Source organism: Aptenodytes patagonicus, chromosome 2 (assembly GCF_965638725.1).
Source record: "Aptenodytes patagonicus chromosome 2, bAptPat1.pri.cur, whole genome shotgun sequence".
NCBI classification, from domain to species: domain Eukaryota; kingdom Metazoa; phylum Chordata; class Aves; order Sphenisciformes; family Spheniscidae; genus Aptenodytes; species Aptenodytes patagonicus.
In genome coordinates, this window is record NC_134950.1 from 145,789,192 (window position 1) to 145,811,556 (window position 22,365).

At 36.4% G+C, this 22,365-nt stretch overlaps 1 protein-coding gene across 3 annotated transcripts in view; it reads right to left on the reverse strand.

The window, feature by feature from the left end:
- Window positions 1-22,365, reverse strand: part of ANKIB1 (ankyrin repeat and IBR domain containing 1) — a 102,280-nt gene that overhangs the window by 21,486 nt on the left and 58,429 nt on the right. For all 3 annotated transcript variants that reach the window (XM_076331523.1, XM_076331524.1, XM_076331522.1), the window contains exons 4-9: window positions 19,647-19,829; window positions 11,416-11,533; window positions 7,037-7,245; window positions 4,640-4,728; window positions 2,744-2,888; window positions 171-337 (exon numbers count right to left, since the gene is read on the reverse strand). In XM_076331523.1, the coding sequence (XP_076187638.1) occupies window positions 171-337; window positions 2,744-2,888; window positions 4,640-4,728; window positions 7,037-7,245; window positions 11,416-11,533; window positions 19,647-19,829 (911 nt within the window). The remainder of the gene's footprint in view (window positions 1-170; window positions 338-2,743; window positions 2,889-4,639; window positions 4,729-7,036; window positions 7,246-11,415; window positions 11,534-19,646; window positions 19,830-22,365) is intronic.

Genomic DNA, 22,365 nt, shown 5'->3' on the forward strand with positions numbered 1-22,365 from the left:
TATTTGTGTACATGAGGTTATTTAGTGCATAGATACAGCATAGTACAGTCATACACCATCCCATACAAACTTTTGTTGCACGCTTGGTGCTAAGTGGGACTTTTTAATTAATCCCTGGAATAGCAACGACTGTGAGTTTATGTAGATATAGATAAGTTTCTAGTACTAACCAGCAGAAAAGATGTCCTTTTCCACAATCTACAGCAGGGGCTTTTAGCATAGGGAAGCTAAGTGTATCTGATCCTGTTGAATTTGATCCTTGTCTCGTTAGCCTTACTGCTCTTTCACAGCCTGGTATAGGACACCATTTAATAGCAGGATTATTTTCAACAAAGGCCTGGGGGGAAAAAAGGAAAATATTTTACCACATAAGATCAGATTTCATCATTGATACAAAACAATCTGTATTCATAATCTTCCTTTGAAGGAACAAAGCCAAAAGCATAAGAACAATCTTGTAGCTACTTTGATAGGCTTTTAAAAATAGTTATAAAAAGGGAATAATTTAATCTCCACCTTAAAAATGGTTGTTGTTTTTTTTTTTTTAATAACAACAGTGCTCCAGACATGCTAAGATGCAAATGACTTACATCCCAAACAAAATGTTCAATGTGTGCAAGTCAATTCCTTTGTGATATGGCTTACTGTAAACTTCTACTACATATGCACTGGCAATACACTCATTAACAGAACTGACTTTTGTAGCTGAAAAGAATTAAAACCTTATTGATTAAAACAAAAATCATAGAATCATAGAATAGTTTGGGTTGGAAGGGACCTCTAAAGGTCATCTAGTCCAACCCCCCTGCCGTGGGCAGGGGCATCTTCAACTACATCAGGCTGCTCAGAGCCCCGTCCAACCTGACCTGGAATGTTTCCAGGGATGGGGCATCCACCACCTCTCTGGGCAACCTGTGCCAGTGTTTCACCACCCTCAGCATAAAACATTTCTTCCTTAGATCTAGTCTAAATCTACCCCCCTTTAGTTTAAAGCCATTCCCCCTTGTCCTGTCGCAACAGGCCCTGCTAAAAAGTTTGCCGCCATCTTTTTTATAAGCCCCCTTTAAGTACTGATGGGCTGCAATAAGGTCTCCCCGAAGCCTTCTCTTCTCGAGGCTGAACAACCCCAACTCTCTCAGCCTTTCTTCATAGGAGAGGTGTTCCATCCCCCTGATCATTTTTGTGGCCCTCCTCTGGACCTGCTCCAACAGATACACGTCTTTCTTCTGCTGAGGGCTCCAAGCTGGACGCAGTACTCCAGGTGGGGTCTCCCCAGAGCAGAGTAGAGGGGCAGAATCACCTCCCTCGACCTGCTGGCCACACTTCACAATATATCCCACCCGCAATAAACTTGAAATCAGAACTAGACTAACTCAGGAATTTATCTCCAATCTTTTTTTAGTTAATGTAGCAGGTCTTCTTTTGTAAAACTTACATCTAATATATGAGGAGCAAAAAGGAACTTTCACTACTTTGCTTCAAACCTATGCTGATCACCAGCCACTTGAAATATGAAGATGTAAAAGATTAATCAGATCCGGTCATTTAATTTGCATCTTACTGTGTAAGAGACTGTTACTGTGTATTAGAGACACTTGTCACACAGAGAAAGTATTCTATTGTAAACAAACAAATATTTCTATTTCTTCTGCCCTGCCACCACTGATAAAGTAGCACATTATCTCAAAGACTAGTTCATTAGGGAACTGGGGTTGTTTAGCCTGGAGAAAAGGAGGCTGAGGGGAGACCTCATCGCTCTCTACAACTACCTGAAAGGAGGTTGTAGCGAGGTGGGTGTCGGTCTCTTCTCCCAAGTAACAAGCGATAGGACGAGAGGAAATGGCCTCAAGTTGCGCCAGGGGAGGTTTAGATTGGATGTGAGGAAAAATGTCTTTACTGAAAGAGTGGTTAAACATTGGGACAGGCTGCCCAGGGAAGTGGTTGAGTCCCCATCCCTGGAGGTATTTAAAAGACATGTAGATGAGGCACTTAGGGACATGGTTTAGTGGGCATGGTGGTGTTCGGTTGACGGTTGGACTCGATGATCTTAGAGGTCTTTTCCAACCTCAATGATTCTATGATTCTATGATTACTACACTAGTATAAAAGAAAAAAGGTGAATTAAAAGATTGCTTTTAAAACCATGTTGCAATAATGGAAATAAACACACACAAAAAATCAAACAGGAAAACAAAATCAAGGTTTTCCTACTTAATTTCCTACATACAGCAATCATATCAAGCATTGGATGGAAAAAAATTTAAGTAATTCACTTGTACTAATAAATTTTTAAAATGGAAACAGGTACTATTTCTGAATGTAAACAGTCTCTTGGTAATAAAAATAATCCAATTATTTTATTTATTAATTATTTAATCAAAAAATAATCAAAAATTTTAGATTGCCAATACAAACAAGTCTGGCTGATTAAAAGCTTTATATCACCTGTTATGAACATTAGTTTGATCAAATAATTTTATTAATACTGCATTAGGTTACACATTATGGAAGTACTGAATTTGTGCTTAAGGAATAAATATACTGTTGTTTCCTTTTTCTCAGTGGTATATCAAACATTGATATTATGGCATATAAGACAGCTAATAATTCAGTGTATATATTAATTTATGAATTTCTACTTGGAAAGTTACAGACATATTGCAGCATTTCACATAGAAGTTGCAAGTTATTTTTTATAAAATTCAATACAGTTCAAGAGTACAGGAACAGACTGATAATTTACCTTAATGTCAAATTGAAGGTATCTTTTGTCCATCTCCTTGGAAACCACACTTTCTATGATGTCTACAGGCACAAGCTGGAAACAATCATATGCTGGGCAAAAAATGTTGTGAGCTTCACCCTCCTGAATTTTCAGATTCAAAAATCTGCCAGAATTTTGTCAGTCAGTATTTGTGAATAAAAAGTAAAAATTAAAAGGCTGCTGAATACTTTATACTAGGTTCACAGATATTCACATTAATCAATTTTTAAACAAAGAATAGGAAGTATCCCCTTCTGCTCAAAAGGGCTACAGATTTGATGAACAGCTTAATTAAAAAAAAATAAAAGAACACTGTCATGGTTCAAAAGTGAGCACCATCAGCTACACTTAGCCCTACGTGTTTGTGGTTTCCATCCTCGCCATTTATCAGACAGCTATGCAATGTTTAATTAAACTGAGCATTACTTCTAACTTAAATCAGGAATGGAACACGTTAAGTGTAATTAATCTAGGAAATCATTAATTTGATATGCAATTAATTTTTACAACTGTGCTAGTCAAAATAGGTCTGCTCTTGGAAACAAATTTCTAAATGGAGACCTTTATAGTCCCTAAGCTCTAGAATGCAAAACAGAACGAGCTCAGAAATCTGTTGAAAGCTGGACTTTAACTCAGTGTGCAAGGTTGCTTAGTTTAAAAGCTGTTACTTATTTATTAATCTGACATCAAGGATGATACTCATCTCATCTAACTTTAATCATCTAAAGGACAGGCAGATATTCTAAGTTAGTCACCTGGGATCCTTTAATAGTTAAGGTAGAGAGACTTGCCAATTCATCCCATCTTAGATTCATATCTTAGAATGGGATAACTTAGTCCTGGCTATGCTCCGAGTAACTTAGAAATGACTGGCTCGGAAAGATGAATCCCACCCTAGATGTGCCACCGCCAACACTTGCTTGACATTGAACTGTAGCTCTGAGTGCATGCACAAATCGCAGTACACATAGTCCAGCACCCAAATTAGAAGCACCATGTCAAGCCAGTGATCTCTTGGTAACTTCTACATCGCTGCATAACAATTTGCAAGACAACAGAAGCATGACCATTAATTTTCTTGCCACTGAAAAGAATTGCCTTCTAGATGCTCATATGGAAGAGAAAGTGCTCTTCCTTAACATAGGAGGGATGGGTTCATATAAATTGGGCTGATCTGCAGTAGGACTAGCTGTGCTGATATGACACTATAACAGGACACTATAGTGGTACAGTTCAAGTAGTACAATCTCCTGAATGGGGACAAAGACGAATACAAAGGCACTGCATACAGATATAATTATTCCTGGGAAGTGCGATGAATATTTATACTAGCGTAATTATCTATGTCTGAGGTTTTTACTAGCATGACTATTTTGACTTTAAAAAAAATTATGTAGTAATAAAAGCATTACACTAATAGAACTTTTAAGCTAAATCTACTCCTCAGTTATTAAGCCTAAACATAAGAAAGCATTTTAATTGCTTTTCTGACTGGAAATGGATTTACGATGCCTAAGGTTAGTGTGCTAAACTAAGAGATGGAATTAAGCACGTGCTTAATTTAGAAAGTGTAAACCCCAACGCTGCCAACACCACACACACACTGAGTGAATCAAGAGAGTAGGCTCATCTATTTACACACAGGCTTGAAACATTTGCTTAAGAGTTTTGCTGAATCAGGACCAAAACATGTAAGTCTAAAACAGTTGATGGCCACTTTGAGTGACAACTTAAATATTCGATAGGGTCAAACCAGCAACTCTTTGAAACCCAAACAGTACTTTTAACATTAGCTGTTTATGGTCTCTGTCCTTTCCTCTTCAAAACGGCAAGTATAAAAGTTTCTCATAAAGAGAGAAAAGTACATATACTCACGCCTCCCAGCATGCTCTGCAGAAGTCATGTCCACAAGGCATATCCACTGGGTCTTCAAACACAGAAATATTACACATACAAATGTCACACTGTAGATGAAAAAAATACTTCTGATTAAGAAATGCCCTAAAGCCTTTCATATTGTTAGCAGGACACATTACGTTGGAAAATCTCAGCAAAAATTTAAAGAAGTGCCCAGTAGGGGAAAAAAATCTAACTGTAACCAGAAAAAAAGTTATTTAAGCTATAGAAATAGATATGGGAAAGATTAGGTATCTCTCTTTCTATACCTCCCTATCCAAACAGCACATTTTGGGATGCCTTCTGTCATGTCCTCCAGCTCAGTAAGTGCTTCACCCTGCAGAACGCTGGGACCTCGGAGTTAAGAGTTCTAGGGACAAAACGGACCTGAATTTTTCATCACCTTCACAAGCAGCCAGAAATGGTAGTTTGGAGATGACAGAGGCTACAGGAAATGTTTAGCATCCCACACAAACAGGTCCAAATCAAGGCGAAGCAATTTGGTTGTGCAACAGCAGCAACTATTTTATGTAATAATCTACCTAAATACTATTTTTTTAAAGTACTTTGAGGCTTTCTATCAAAATAAAGAATAAGTTAAGCTACAAATATTCCAACAGAAGATACCACTGCTGAATTTTATACAACTAGGTATTATAGAAAAAATAACGTTGAGTATTGAGACCCTTAATCTGAAAACATTTAAAGCATAGGGATGAAACTACTCATTGCTTGTGGTTAGGCATGAAAATAAATATTCATGTTCTTCAAGGAGTACGAACGGATTTTTCTTTCCATTAGAACAAAGATTCCGTGAAAATTTAACTTTCAATTACTTCAACTTTCAATACATTAGATATTATACACACATAGGACATTTTCAAAAAGTTAGCCTATGGTATGCCACTTTTTAAAAGCACTTGTGTTACAGCCAAAACCAAACCAAACCAAACCAAACCAAGTCGGCCTTTAAAGTGCAAAACTCAGTGAAGGCATTTATTGTTGTTTCAGTCATTTCACCTTATTGTCTTGCCAATATTAAATATTTTAGAAGCTGACAATGCATCAAAAATGTTCACTATTAAATTTATATGAGTTTTCAATTTTGTTTAAAATGTAACTTTAAAATAAGGAATTTCATTAAGCCCTGAGTTCAAAATATCAAGTACAGAACATTTACTGGAACAGTTTTCATTATAAGATATGATGTAAATGCAGAATCTGAAAAGGAGATTTATAGCTTGTGGTTTTATTTTACTTATTCCTTTTAGTTTTCATTTTCCTGCCAAAATGAGAGACTTCAGAAAAATATGTATTATTTAATAAACAACATTTTGAAAATATTATTTTGATAGCTCTTTATAAGATTTTTAAACAAGCAGGAATACTAAACGTGTAACTCTGGATTTGGATTTAGATACACTAGACCTAGAAGTGCAATAGTTATCCAAACCTGCATTCCTGGCTTATGGACCATCAATGAAAAACAAAACACACAATGTAAAACTGAAGACATGTAATCTTTCATTACACATTTTAATTAGGAAATATTCCCAGACAATATTGAACTTCTAATGTAAACAAATGTACAAAACCATTATTCCTTCTATATAGCTTCTTCTTCAGCATTTTACAATTAAAGAAATGAAAGATTTCTATGCAGGAATGCAAAATCTTAATTTTAATACGAGATCTAGGGAGTATCCATTTGCAAGACTGCATATAATATTCTAGAAAAATGCTTAGGTCATGGAGCAAAAGTTTTATAATGCCGCAGCTGCGGATTATTAAAAAGAGAACTCTGTCTTCCAAAAGAACCACACTGATTTTAATGAAAGGCGCTTTCATATTTCAAATTTGCAATAGCCTTGTAAACTGCTTGAAGCAGCCCACACATAGTAAAAGTAATTATAAGCTTACAGTACACTAGTGGGCTGACATTTCAAAATGCAGACAAAGAGAATTTTGTTTTCTAAAGAAAAAATTTTCAAAAGGCAGGGTTCACAGCATTGAGTACATTCAGGGAAATGGATACAATGAAAGTGAACATCTTGATAAGTATGAGATGAGAAGAGAAGCTCAAAAGAGCCAAATGCACTGATGTGACTGTAGCTGGCTAAAATGCTACTTTGTGAGTGACAGCCAATGTGAAAACAGAGTGCTTTACATTAGCTAGATGCTTGATTGTGTTATTATATAGAATGTTTAAGGTGTCAACTTCTCTGTTCACCACTTTTGGAAAGAGAAATACTTTACACCTTTACAAACTTATTTTCAGAATGAGATGACAACGCAGTTCTCCTGTCCATGTAGGTGTGCTATGTTTGGAAATAAGCTCTTTTGCCCCGGTAGTTTCAGATCTATTTATAAACTTACCACAGCTGTCTCAATGTCTCCTGGTGAGGGGCTGATTTCATCAGGGGAAGTTACAGAAGAGCGAGTAGTGCGTGGAGTTCGTGGAGAAGGGAGCGTATCCCACGCGTTGTATCCACTTGGAGGGGGAGTTGGCATCTGAACCCCTGAACGCTGGCAGCAGTTCTCCGGATTTGACATCCATGCTTCAAGTAACTTCTCCCTGTCCCAGTCTTCAATAAATATACAGATACAGGAAATTATGCAGGTGACAATGTTTAAAATGTGTTTTGTAACTGCACCCTCAAAAGAATATATAAACACTAAGCTAAAAAATTTAGAAAGAAATAAATATGATAAAGTGTAAGTGAATGGAACTTTAGACATTAAATTTTACAGAACACATTCCAAGATAATACATAATGGAATGTATTTATGTAAATAATTGCATCGCAAGCATCTTCTTTCCCTGTAATATCAGTCTTAAATAAAATTATTTTTATTATTTATTTACAGCAATTGTAGTAGCTAGGAGACTCAATCAGAAACCAGAACTGCAGTGACTTGCAAAGACAGATCAAAATGTAACAGCCCTTGCACCACAGAATTTTCAATATTTTCCCTTTCCATGAAAAAAGTAATTGTTCAATATGGATTCACTTTTATCTATTGTGGTTTTTTAAGAAGATGAAGCCAAGTGCTACAAATGAAGGAAGAAGACTAAGATACAACTGGATTACAAAAAGATTTGTGACCTAATGAGCTACCAGTCTTTATATAGGCATATGAGTGATGTATTTCTGGGGAAAAAAAAGAAAAAAACCCCACCTGACTGCAAAAAATATTTCATATATTCTTACTACATTTTTATTCTATAATTGTTACTGAATGCTTTATTTTTATTCATAATTAACATTGCCCATTTATATACAAAAAAGAACTAGTGAAACAAATTTTATGATGTATGAAGATCTTAAAACTAAATCAAATCTTTCTTAATCATTGTTTGAAATGTTTTCTGTTTCTGATTCCTAAAAGTAATACTAAAGATTTCTTAAGAATAGTGTTTTTTTCTATTAAAAATGCTTAAAAGTTCCCATTTAAATATAAATCTATCAAATTCCTATATGGACCTGAATCTAAAATCATCAGCACTATGCACAGATCAGATGAACTAGAATTTCAGAAGAAAAGATAAATTTCCCAATTTTTTCCTATCGCTTTAAATAAATATTTTAAAGGTTTTTTTTTTATTTTAGGTACTCCCACTGGAAACTCAGTGTTATTAACCAAAAGGTCTGTGTTATTTTCATTGAATTTTAGATTTTATAAGAAAAAGATAAATAGTATTCCTATACTGTATTAATGCTGGAAAAAGAAGATACATGTTCTAAGCACTGAACTTAGTAAAAATATTGCCCCTGTCAAATAATGATTGCTATCATACTAAAATCTGCTCCCTCCTAATATGAAAAAAAAGCCTGTTGAGCTGGAGATGAGCACCTAAGACAGGTGCTTACTTGTCTAAGCTAAAACATATCATGGGTTAGTTTAATTTCATTTGTTTAAAGACATGGACCCTTAACATATTTACACTTCAAAAATTACAAATTTTATTAGCATTTTTCAAATTACCCTGAGCTTATAATTTTTCAGAGGGGAGCTGACTGATGCTAAGATAGAGGTAAAATTTGCTAAAAGTTTTCTTGAGTTCCTTTGTTTGTACTGTATCTTTAAAATTACCCAGGGTTAAGACATGCTACTAAATGGATTCCACTGTGTCCTCTTTACTAACTTATGAGTTCTAGTAAAATATGAGGTAGTTATATTTGCTGAATTGCCTCCCTTTTATCCTAAAATCAACTGCTGTATAATGAACTAGAAGAGAAACAGGAACAATGTTGAAAAAACACTTGTAGAAAAACTGTAAAGTTATTTATTTTCATGACTGCCATAATAACTTTTTTTTAGCTTGGCTCTAACTCTACATACTTCTGTCTCTTAATTAAAAAAAAAGAAAAAGAAAAATACACTCTTAACTCCTACAGCCTGTGTCAGTAAATTGATATAGTTATACGATAAAAGAAAGCAGTTTGTTGGATTAAATACTACGTGTCCGTAAACTATTAAAAGTAGTACGTAAGAATGATCTTTCCAAGAATTTAAAACATGCTTTTCACACATTAAGTGTGAATTAAGTTAAGATTTCATATTATTCTTTTATGGATTTCAAGATTAAATGCAAAAACATTACAGTTTGGCATATTTGATGTTTCCCAATTGTCTAAGCCTTTGTAAATAGTTCAGTTATTCCCTTTACTAGGCTGAATCAATTCTATGTCTTCATTTCAAATAAAATAAATTCTGTTTGAATAATTTCCAGCATATGACTACAGCTACAGGCAAAATAGTTGACTTTCTCATGACTTGCAAATTGTCTGTGCTTCTTTCTCCGCACTGGCCGATTGCATTAAGTTACTGCTACATCACTAAGGCAACATCAGTAGAATGACCTTTCCTACACAGACTGATTTCTTCTCAACTTTCAATTCCTGCTTGCTAGATGCTGGCAGACATTTCTCCACAGTTTACATCAACCTCAGTGCTTTTGGACTTATTATGGACTGTACTGAGAGTTTGAACAGTATTGCCATCATCATCTTCTTCAGAATATCTGCACAGGTTACAGAATCTGCCTACCCACTTAGTCTCATATTTAGTAATATTTAGCCTTAATGAGAGTATTCTGAGAATTATAAGAATTAAACAAATAATCAACGTTAAAAAAATGTATATGCAAAGACCGTGCCTTAAATATCATCAGACTGGCACAAGTTCATGTTGACTTAATTCAATGTTAAAAGGAACACAAATACCACTGTCCTGGTTTCAGCAGGGATAGAGTTAATTTCCTTCCTAGTAGCTGGTACAGTGCTGTGTTTGGGATTTAGGGTGAGAACAATGTTGATAACACACCCATGTTTTAGTTGTTGCTACGTAGTGCTTACACTAGCCAAGGACTTTTCAGCTTCCCATGCTCTACCGACTGAGAAGGCTGGAGGTGCACAAGAAGCTGGGAGGGGGCACAGCCAAACTGGCCAAAGGGACATTCCATACCATGTGGCGTCATGCTCAGTACATAAACTGGGGAAAGCTGGCCGGGGGGGCCGCTGCTCGGGGACTGGCTGGGCATCGGTCGGTGGGTGGTGAGCAACTGTACTCTGCATCACTTGCTTTGTGTATTATTATTATCATATTATTATTATTATTATTATCATTTTATTTCAATTATTAAACTGTTTTTATCTCAACCCACAAGTTTTTCTCACTTCTGCTCTTCCAATTCTCTCCCCTATCCCACCGGGTGGGGGGGAGTGAGCGAGCGGCTGTGTGGTGCTCAGTTGCCGACTGAGGTTAAACCACGACAACCACCTATTGAAAATAATGTAAGAGATGAGTTTCAGGTACCATACCTCCTCAAGAAAGTCTGCCAAATGTTCTGGGTTTAGAATAATATTTTCCTATTTCACTTTTCCCTCTCCCTTTCATTCTCACAAGGAGCCCACAAAAATAGCGTATGAAAGCTTAATCCAGCAATACGGTGACGAGCATGCAAACCATTAACTGCCTGAGTAGTTCCTCTGGCATATAGTAACAATGCAGAAGCTTCAGTAAGCATAAGTTTTGAATAGCTGATCAAAGCCTAAAGCTTCCACTGAGTTTCAGAGAGATACTTTTGTCTGGAGCGAACACACCGAATTCAGTATATCCCCATTCTGACAACCCCAGTTTACATTACACGACAAGAGCGCAGACTGATTTCAGTGAAATTAAACTAGTTACAGATATACACACAGAAAAGTATACCCTGTATTAAAAGAGTAACTATAAAAATCCTTCGAACGACATACACTCATATGCTTTAAACCCCAAGGCAATTTCCAACCATTTATTACAATGGTCAGACTGCTTTTATCGCAACAATAAATAAATAAATAAATAAATTTTGATCCAGTTTCATACACAAATGTATAGTGGCAGAAAACCAATGGTCTGACAAAAATAGGTACAATGAATTTGACTTTTTTGACATATAAAACCATGAAAGTTCTACTTCTGTGTCTCCCACTAAAACAGGAAAGCTCTGTTTCTCCACACTGTTTAAGTTAAAATGTCTTCCATTATAATTCCTAGTTTGAATCACTTTCCTGTCAGCTTCCCTGTCTGCCTCAATGCTTTTTGACATACTGCAGCTGTACTTCTTTCTGAAGTACTGTGTGAACTGTTTCCTGGTATTTGATTAACTGCTACTTCTCTTCTACTTGGAAACAAAAAGTAAACATACAACTGCAATTTTGGTTTTGCTGAAAACAGTTTCTTTAGTCTTTAAGGTTTTGGATTACCATGTGCCCGAAGTAGAGCTTCTGCAGTAAAGAGCGGGGCTTGGAGCATGTCAGCAGATTCCACGATCAGCATATCCTTAAGCCTTCGCAGGTCCTGGAGTCTTAGGCCCTCATATGGCTTTGAGAAGAAGACGACAGACAATTTATGTCTAGCAGTATTTTCCAGTTACGTCTCTAGTTCCATATTAAAATGAAAACATTCAAAGCACTTTTACTGATCGTCATCTCAACTGTAAGGTAATATGTGACAAAATTTATTCATTGCGCAGACCAATGACCACGCAAAGTTATATGGAAACGCTGTCATTTTACAGTATTTATAGTATGATCTTTGTACATTCCAAAATCTAAAAGACAGTATCTCTAGAGTTCTCCATTATAGTTGGAGGCCATGTTCAAATGATGAGCTAACATTGACTCTCTCTCAAAAAAAGCTAGATTTTCACAGAATCCCGCTGAATTTTGAAGTGATTAAACCTCAAATATTGTGGCATGGGTATGAGAATGCATGACTAGATTTGAGCTAAGGATTTCAGGGGAGACCAACAGAAAGGACAGGTTAACATACATTGCATATAGATCCTCTGACACTAACTTTATACATTACTTGAGACCTATTAACTTTGAATTGATCTGGAGGAGGATACATTGAGACATTAGATAGTGAGAAGGGATACATTTGTGAACAGAATCAGGAATAGGTCTTCTGGGGCAGTATCAACCCTCACAGAAATGGAGAAGTCAGTCATGAATAGGATAGAAGAGACGTGCAGTTAGAGGTTCACAGAAACACAGAATGGTTGAGGTTGGAAGGGACCTGCGGATGTCATTTGGTCCAACCCTCCTGCTCAAGCAGGGTCACCTAGAGCCAGCTGCCCAGGACCGTGTCTGGATGGCTTTTGAGTATCTCCAAGGTTGAGGATTCATTGTACATGAAGATGTCAAAACTCTCTTTGAGAAACAGTGGCCAACTCTGATAGTCCTACACAGTCAGAGCAGATCATCCAGCTGCCTTCCTGGTCTGGAGCTCCATCCCCTTATTACAGCGTTAAAAAAAGGTCAAATTAGAAAAACAAAAAGGCAATAATTTCAGGATTCCGAATTAGCTCCAACCAAGATACTGGAGATGCATACACATGTATTGCAGACTCCTTTTTAAAACTAAGAAAGGAAGAACATGACAGCAAATAATATATTTGTTAGTGTTGCACAGGGAAAATGCCCAAAAGGTAGAAAGAGAAAAACAAGTGGGAGGATATGTACAGAGAATAGATACAGAAAAGGTATGTAAAAAAAATTACTCTTACATGCACTGGTTTTATTTATATAAAGGATAGCTAACAGAAGATTTAAAGCATTTGACATAAAACTGGTATGTGCTCAGGACTAATTAGGAACCTGGCCACCAAACGGCAATTGTCTTCACCAATCTGGAGAAGAAAGGACACAGAGCAGCAGCGGTAACATATAACCACAGTTAAGACCACACATCATTATTATTTACTATCTATATTTTGATTTTATGTAGAGCGTGGTCCAGGACCCTCCAGTGCTAGCTAATATGCGCACACATGCATGCATACATACATAGACATGAAGCAAAAGACTAGTTCTGTCTTCAGAAGTTTACAATCTAAGTAAAAGTCTACTGTGCGCATAACCCTTTGAGGATAACAAGCAGCAAGGTATAAGAGATGGGGAGAAATGGATACCTGGGCTTCTAAATAATTTTCTTCTTTTGAGACACCTACTCTAAAAACATAACATGCTTCCTACATTCTAGATACCACAATAAACTCCATAAAATGCATCTAAAACCATAACTGACTCCCACAAGAGCCTCTTCTGTAAGCTAGTCAAGTAATCTAAACAGGAACTTCTTGGTATTAGAAACTTTGTGATTGGCAAGAGTAATGGTGCCATGAATCTGCACTGGGTCTTTGTCCTTTTTGAAAAAGCAAGAAAAGCAGAAGAGAAATGGACTGTGAGTGTCCTGACCTTTATCTTGATTGCCCAAGTTCAGGGAGTTTCTGTACGTCCTTCCATTGCTGATCATTCATGACTCAGTAAAGGACAATCTGAACGCTAATGGCTTGCACTGAAATAAATCTGGGCCACTTGATTCATAGCATGCTGGAATTTGACTGACCTACTTAATTTCTTACAAAAGAGATCATTTATAAAAACATGTCAGAGAGACAGGGATACAAACAGCTGGGTGCCTGATTGATTATAATTGCACGAATATTCTGAAAAAAAATGGAAGCAAAGAGTAAATCGTCTTGACTGAATCTGAACTGCATTTTGAATTGCAATTGTAAAACAAGTAGCTTTGTCAGCACACTAGTATTCAATTCTTGAAGACCACATATATCATAAAAAGAAATGTCTTTTCTGTTAAACCTGCAACATACATGCATATATTAGGACCTAGTATTTTATCCTGAACTGCAGATACGCTCAAAATTATATTTAACCGATTGGTTCTAGGTCAAACACTGGCAGTTATCTCCCTTGAGTAACAGACTATTATATTATCTCAGCTGGAGCATTCCACACAACCCAGCAGGGATTTTTGGATCCTGCCGTTTTTAAGAATCCTAATTTTATCTTTTTAAGTAATGAGGGAAATATTTCTTAAGAATGTGTTTGAAACTTTAGACATTTGTTTCATAAAATATGAGCCCACAGAAGAAGCTGAAAGAAAGGAAATTTTAGGCTGTCACTATTAAGTAGCTTAATCTGGAAATTCCAGTGAAGGCTTTATACAATGAGAACCCTTAAAAATGTTCATGTGTACCAGACATAGTCTTGTAGAGACTTGCGAAGACAGTTTTTAGTTATAAGGATGTATATCCTTTATGTAATATCATAGAGGTTTGTTTTTAACTACTTCAAACATTGATGACTTATCTCTGCACTGCCATATACTGTAAAGGATTTTGATTACAGCTCATGATGCTCTGAGACCTCCTTTAATATTCATTTATGGAGGAACTCTTTATTGATATCTGCTGTGAAAAAGGCATTGTTCAATATCAGCATCATTTAACTATATAATGATTTTGGAATACACTATTTGAGTTACTACTTTAATCCATTGGCGAGCTTCTCACTACAGATTTCAAGACTTTTGTATTCTCACGAGCCCTTCTTTTTAACTATTTTCTTCTCATTTTTTTACCACTAATATTTAGATATCATAAATTACATAATTGTTTTTCTCCTGAAAGTTCTTTTAATATGTAAGCTGATTATTTTAACAGTTCATTTCAAACTATTATTATTTTCTTCACTTTTAAAGTACCATTAAAATAGACAAAGGCAAAGTAACTCTTTGCTACAGTGACGACTGTATAATTAAATGGTGCCAAATATACTTCATGTAAATATCCTCCTTTATGGGTGGATGGAGTTCTATAGTTAAAGGAGTCATATATTTAAAAAATTATCTATACTCCACTTAACTCATTCAAGTATATGCACTATATGTATATAAATGTGTATATATCTTAACTACCTGTAGTCCCCTTCTCTCTTTCACTTAATAAACCATTCTCTATCTGTAGAGATAAAGTACATTTTAATCATTTTAGATAACTCGTTGTATTTATGATATTTGCATTATACATATATTTATGACATCAATTCTGGAACTGAAGAAAACCATCCAATTACTATACACTCAATAAATCTGTGATACACTCACTAGCAGTGTATTTCTACAGTATTCGGTGGCACATATATAAAATGAACTAAGAAATTATATACTTTGCTATTGCACAAAGTATTTCCATGAGTCTGAGAGCCAAGACTGTTCTGGATGATCTGCTGTGAAGTACTGCTCATTCCCAGGTGTTTCTTATGTAAGTTTAAAACATTGCATAATGTGATTGAAATGAAGGTGCCTGTTATCTTCCAGGGATACATCACCAAAAGAAATATGCTAGAATAAACAGCAAATTAAAAGACTGTGCAAATAAAACAACCAATATCTATAAAAGCAGTTTAAAAAAAAATCAGTTACAGATATTATTTAGTGTAACTTCAATTAGATTTAAAAGATGAATATAAACTTAGATTTTATATGAGAGAGGTTTTTTTGGAGATTGCTCATCAACGAAGTAAGAGAAAAGAATCAAGACAAAGAATGTCATCTGAAATACTCTCCTGGCTTGTCTTCTAATACCCTTTCCACTGCCCACACATCACAGATGGATCTTCTTTTGCTACAACTAACTACAGTGTTAAGAGAGTCATACCTTATACTCCATTCTTAAAATATTTAGCATTTCCATTTTACATAGGGAAATACAGATTATGTGTGTGTTGGTACATTGTTTTCCTTCCAGACTGCATTTTGTGGAAACACACTTAAGAATCATGTTTGTGTTTCAAAACTATTAGGGCCTGTTTGCTACCCATCTTTAACTGCAGTCTCTAATTTGATCACTAAAAATGTTTGAGGTGTACTAAAAACAAAGTAAAATAGAAACGTTGCTTTAAAAATATGCTTCAGGGAGCACTGTAGTAAAATGAGATTTTAAAAGACTGGGTAGCTGCATGACAGAAATGGATTTTATTCAGAAACCCTTGTGGAAGGAGTAAACTGAACTGCTGGAAGATGGACAGCTCTTTGCTGTCGGGCTCTCAAACTTGAAATGTGGGTCTACTCAGCAACCTGTATTTCTTAATGGCTTGAAAGCCTCTGTAATCAAAGAAAGGTAAGTGCAAGTTATTTTTTCCACTATTACAAGTGTTTCAATTCTAAACATGAACACTCACATAATTCCTTGGTAATATTTCAATATGAAGAACAACACGAACTGGTTCTCAACATTGGAAACAAAGCTTTGTTAGTACTCTGCATACACACACTTAATTCAATGACACTGCACAGAGCACTACAAAAATCTTTTGCTTTGTATGAAAAAGCGGATTATTTTCTGCTGTAAACATGGCAGGTCTGGAAGGGGAGGTATTGGGTACTATCATTCCAGATACTACTGTGCATATCATAAACACCGGAGTTAAGCCTGTTTGGCTGTTTTGCCTGGGAAGAAATCCTATTCATGGTTTTAAAATGTTTTATCTTTTCCTCTAACCTTCATTCAAGAGATGAAATGACTTTGAAAATGCATTTCTTGGTGTTCCAAAGTTTTTTAATTCTTTATGAACTAATTTTTTGTTTTGGAAGGATGTTAAGGGGCATCACCAAACAATTACAATCTAAATACTATGCTAAACAAGCATTTTGCACACTCGCTTCCCTCAGTGTTTAATATTTTTTAAAAATGAAATTGAGAGAAAAAAAGTAGAGAACCATCTTTGAGGGGCAATTTTGCTGAAGGATATTTGTTCTGGGGAAGGCTTTTGGATCAATTCTCATGCCCCGTTGAGGTAACAGCTGGAGGCATCACCATGCCTGCAGCTTTCTCTGCCGATCCCAGACATTTGTCCACAGACCTGGAGGATGAGGACATGTAGTCATCTGGATTGCAGTCCAGTGCTAGTCTTTCTAAGGCTGGTTTTTTTCAACTAGTTTTGGCCACTCTGAGGGCTAAGATTGAAAAATGAACTTCCCCTGGCTACGCGCTCTGGGCATCTCTCTTGCGCTAGCACTTGTGCTGTTACAATTACACAAGAAGTTAGAGAACTTATCCCACTGAAAAGTCACAAAGAAAGGGGAAAAAAAACCCAGAAGGGAGCACATGAAGGCAGAATTGCTCTACGTGAAGCCCCAAGACCATCAATTGGTGTACCAAATTCCAGGGTGACATTTTTCGGCTTGTGAACCTTTAGAATATGTGGGAAAGCTGCCCTGGTATGTCAGATGGACCTAGGTCTGCAGGCCTGCCTGCATTTCAGTTCTCACACTCAACAACTGCTAAAAACAAGTCAAATGAGGAACAGAACTGTATCTTTTAACAGTCTCAGTGAAGTGACCCCGAATTAACAGAATGTGCTGGTTTCGGCTGGGATAGAATTAATTTTCTTCATAGTAGCTGGTATAGGGCTATGTTTTGGATTTGTGCTGAAAACAGTGTTGATAACACAGGGATGTTTTCGTTACTGCTGAGCAGGGCTGACACAGAGTCAAGGCCTTTTCTGCCCCTCACACCACCCCACCAGCGAGCAGGCTGGGGGTGCACAAGAAGTTGGGAGGGGACACAGCTGGGACAGCTGACCCCAACTGACCAAAGGGATATCCCATACCATGTGACGTCATGCTCAGCATATAAAGCTGGGGGAAGAAGAAGGAAGGGGGCACGTTCGGAGTGACGGCGACTGTCTTCCCAAGTAACCATTACACGTGATGGAGCCCTGCTTTCCTGGAGATGGCTGAACACCTGCCTGCCCATGGGAAGTAGGGAATGAATTCCTGGTTTTGCTTTGCTTGCGTGCGCGGCTTTTGCTTTACCTATTAAACTGTCTTTATCTCAACGCACAAGTTTTGTCACTTTTACTCTTCTGATTCTCTCCCCCATCCCACCGGGGGGGGGGAGTGAGCGAATGGCTGTGTGGTGCTTAGTTGCTGGCTGAGATTAAACCACAACACGTAATTACCTTTTACTCAAGTCCCTTGTAACTATCAAGTCTTTAAGCTGATTTTGCTCTGAGCATCTACGTTAAACAGTCACGAGACATTATTTTCTCTTGCTGAAAAGCCTGTTCAAGTGGTTCTTGATTTGCCCCACCCAGATTTGTAAGTTCACTGTTCTTTTAGCTGTGCTGGTGCATATGCCAGCAAAACTATGGTATAAATATCATGATAAAAATTGGTCAGGTTAAATAAAACAATTACATATTACCACTCTTTAAGCCTTTTTCTTCTTTTAAGCCAAATCATTGCTATGATTCAGTCGACAGCATAACCATCCAAATAGTTCTACTTGTACAACCAAAGGAGTGGTAAACTGCAATCATGGCAGGACGCTGCAGCAGTCCTTTAACGTGGTTTTGCCAACAGAGGAAATATAATTTCAAACTATACTCTTTCAACAATTTGGGTGTCTCTATATGGGAATATTCAGAGAAACTAAAATGAGTTAATTACATTTGTTATTTTAATGTACAATTCAAGTATATTAACCTTATCTCAAAACCTCTCATCTAGGAATAAACAATCTAATTAAGCTTGTTTATGTTTTAATTTATTCAAGAAAATTAGTCAGAAATGAATTGAAGAGTACAGAGACTTTCTTACTTTCAAATAAAAGTGACCATGTGTGGCATTTTTCAAATAAAAATGACCATGCGTGGCATTTTTCAGGGAAACAGTTGATGTGATCTAAGCCTACTCATACCTAAATCTGAATGAATTTTCTTTTAGGTCTCATTAGGTCATAAGTGGGCTAAGCTAGTAAAAGGCAAGGCCATGCTACTTTTGAAGGGAATAGCCATACGGAAATCTATTGTCCTTTAATTTACACAGAATTACTTCATAATGTTTACTGAATCATATAATTTATCTATGTATTCTTATTTAGCATTTTAGTTAATTAAAATCTGATCATGGATCGGGGAGGGAACTTTTGCTCAGAATCCTTTTGGTCAAATTGTCCTTATTAATCACAGTCTTCTGTAAGGCATACCAGAATTCAAGCAAATTTGTGTCAGTGAATTGTCTCTCTCTTTCAAAAATTGACTTCAAAATAACAACACCTGTTATTATCTGTTTTTCATACAACTTCTGGTATGCAGTAGCTTCAGGCATCATGTTATAAAACAAGAAAGTAAATGCACTGTTTTGAAATCCTGCACTACTCAGCTGGTTTTTGGTGACATTCAACCCAGTCTCAGCCGAGGAAGATCCACCAGAACATTTTCCCTATTCTATCCCACAGATTTTCTCCTTTTCAGAATTTCTCCTGCCCTCATTTTTAGACACAAAGGCATCATAAGAAAAAAAATCTGTAAAAAACGTTTTAGAGCAAGTTTCCCAGCTTACTGGCCTCACTGTATTTCCTCCAGCCTCACAGCCTGCAACACTTTCAACACAGTCCACACAATTAAGTATATGAATAAAACTTCTCTTTAGTTTTGACAATGTATTTGTTATGTTCTCTGAGCTTAACTTGAAAGCTATAGAGCTGTGTTAAAATCAAATGGTTTACAAATACACAGTACAAAGTACAGTACCTATTGAAATACTTTGCAGAATTTTGTCACAATGTAACTGCTACAAATATAAATGTGTAAAATACCCCAAATTTAAAGTATTCTCTGACCTCTTTTTTGTCTAAAGCAGCATATTCAGCTTCAATGCTTTCAGCTTCAGGATCACGTGAAAATACCATTCGAGATTCCAGGTTAAGAGCCAGCTCTTTGTGGTGTTGTTTCTCTGCACAGTCACATGGGGTATCTTTATTTTCATTTTCTGCAAACAAATCTCCACCATGTTTTACTAGAAGCTGAAAAGTAAAATGGCAAAGTAAACAGTTATTAATTACCAACTCTAATAATACCCTGACGAAAAGGCACATCAGTTAAGAAGAGAACAAAAAAAATATGAACAAGGAAAACAGAAAGAAGAGACAAATATAATAGCAATGGTCTTTGGGAAACAATGATCCTCTATTGTTATTAAATAAATTACTGTTTGATTTCATACATAATTATACCTATACCCACCGTAATTCCATGGAACCACAAAATCTCAGAAATATGTTACAAGGCAACGCTACACAATGTCTCTGTTAGGTTTTAAACACTAAAATTCTGCTCTACTGATATGGCCAGTGCTCTGTAGAAAATGAGGGGCCTGAGGTCATCAAGCATGTGGCAAGATGGAGCTAGATACACCTTTAAATATGCTTTATATATGGGTATAACTCCACCATTCTTCCCAGCACTGGTACACTGGTGGTGACAGAAAATGGGAGAATCCTTGGGTAGGAGGGAAGATGGGGTACCAATTCACAGATAGGCAAATAATACTACTGGTAACTCTACCTTATTTTTGAGGACATGAGAAAAGTGAAATGAAATAATTCTAATACGGTCTAGTATTGTGCCATTTCACCAACCTTGTCTCTTGCCAGTAACCACCCAGAAATGCAGTCTCTAGCTAATAAACACTGATTGTGCTGCTCTCATTACCTTGCCAACCTTGCCCCCTGCTATAAACTGATCTGATATGAGCAAGGACAACAAATGCCACAGATTTTAAAGGCCAGCAGTGGACCATTTTGCTGATTTATTATGACATCTTTATAACACGTGCTGAACTTCTAATGATGGAGCACCCAGGACAATCATTCACTACTAAAATGATTCATCTTATTTCTAAATAAAACTAAAATCTACAAACATTATCTTGCCTTCAGACCATGATGGCTGTAACAATACTATCCTGTATTTTTAGCCAGGATATTTCAAAACTCAGCTTCTAATTTTTATACTTCTAAAAAAAATAAAATTTCCCCCAAATGATCTGTTCTCCACATAAACCTTTTAGATCATGATCAGTCACTTCTTACTTTTCTCTTCAGCAGATTTTATTTCCTTCACCTGCCACTGTAAAATACAGAATGTAGTTTACAAACCTGCAATCATTCTTGTAGGTTCTTTGGAAACTTTTCCCAAGTTCTCCAAAATAAAAAGAAATGCAAACCCCAAAATACCACAAACCCGTGCAATAACAAAATTTAGTTGAGAAGATATTAGTGTCATTAAGTATGACACCATATTTTATCTTCATAGCAGCGTATCAGACAGAAATAAAGATAGTACCAGGATAATTATCAAGATACCCAGCCTACAGTTACCTTGTTCTATCTAAACTTCCTAACATTGCCAAAAACTTGAGTTTCACATTCTGTCTGTACATTTTAAACTCTAACAGAAATTTAACTGCAGCAACTAAGACACCTTCTGAGGAAGAAAAATAATAAATATACTTGAAAGAACACTCCATAGACCTATGCAGCTCAAAATCTAATCCACAAGATGAGGAATATGCAAACCAACAAGTTTTTAATAATGATGCCATATTTCTCTGGAAGCACTGTTAAAAAGGCCTGTGTCTCTTAAGTAATTAAAAGGAGATTAATAATTTAAATAATCACATTAATAATTTAAACAATCGCAAAAATGCCATTTAATATGCCAAATATGCTGTGATAGAGTAGACTATATCTGCATAAAATCAAATCTATTCAGCATGAAAGTCTTTTTTCTATTCAGTATTTTAAGATAAGCACATTAACTTTGCCCAAACTATCTTTAGCACAGGGTTCCACACAGCTGTTCTGCTCAGAGGAGAAATTTAATACATGAATGGAGCAGTATCAAGACTGCACATTTGACTATCAACTCTGAACAAATGAACTAGTAGGTGGTTCACCCACAAGGGACTATGTTTGTTTTTTCCTTTCGTTTTGTGGGTGTGGTAGGGATAGGGGAAGATACAATGCTGGGGCTTTCCTGAAAAGTTATGGAAAAAGGAGACGATTAAAGAGGAATGCTGCTCTGAAGTGAGAGTAACCACCACAAAACTGGGCAAAAGGCGCTCCTGGGGTTCTAAGTAACCTTCAGTTTACTGGAGAGAGGGAAGATGACTTGAGGATTAGGCAATTCAGTTTTTTTATCTCTTTTTGTTTTGTTAAGAATTTTAATCCTCAAATACTTCCAAGAACAAAGAGACCATTGTTAAACTCCTTCACCAGGCTCTGTTTCGGGCTTTTCCTAATGTAATGTTCCTGTTCATAATCCTGTTCCTGTTGAAGGAGTTAGAAGGACTACAGACTATACTGGAGGACTTAAGATATCTCAGATACTAATCTTAGGATCCAAGGTCCTCTACCCTATGGTAGGGCACATAACAAAGTTTGAACTTGGGGGTGTACTCTATGTTTCTAATGTAGAAACCATGACTAGTTAGACTATGTAACTGTGTCCAAACTCTGGCAAATAGCAGTCCATGTGGATCAGACTGTAAATTCTTCT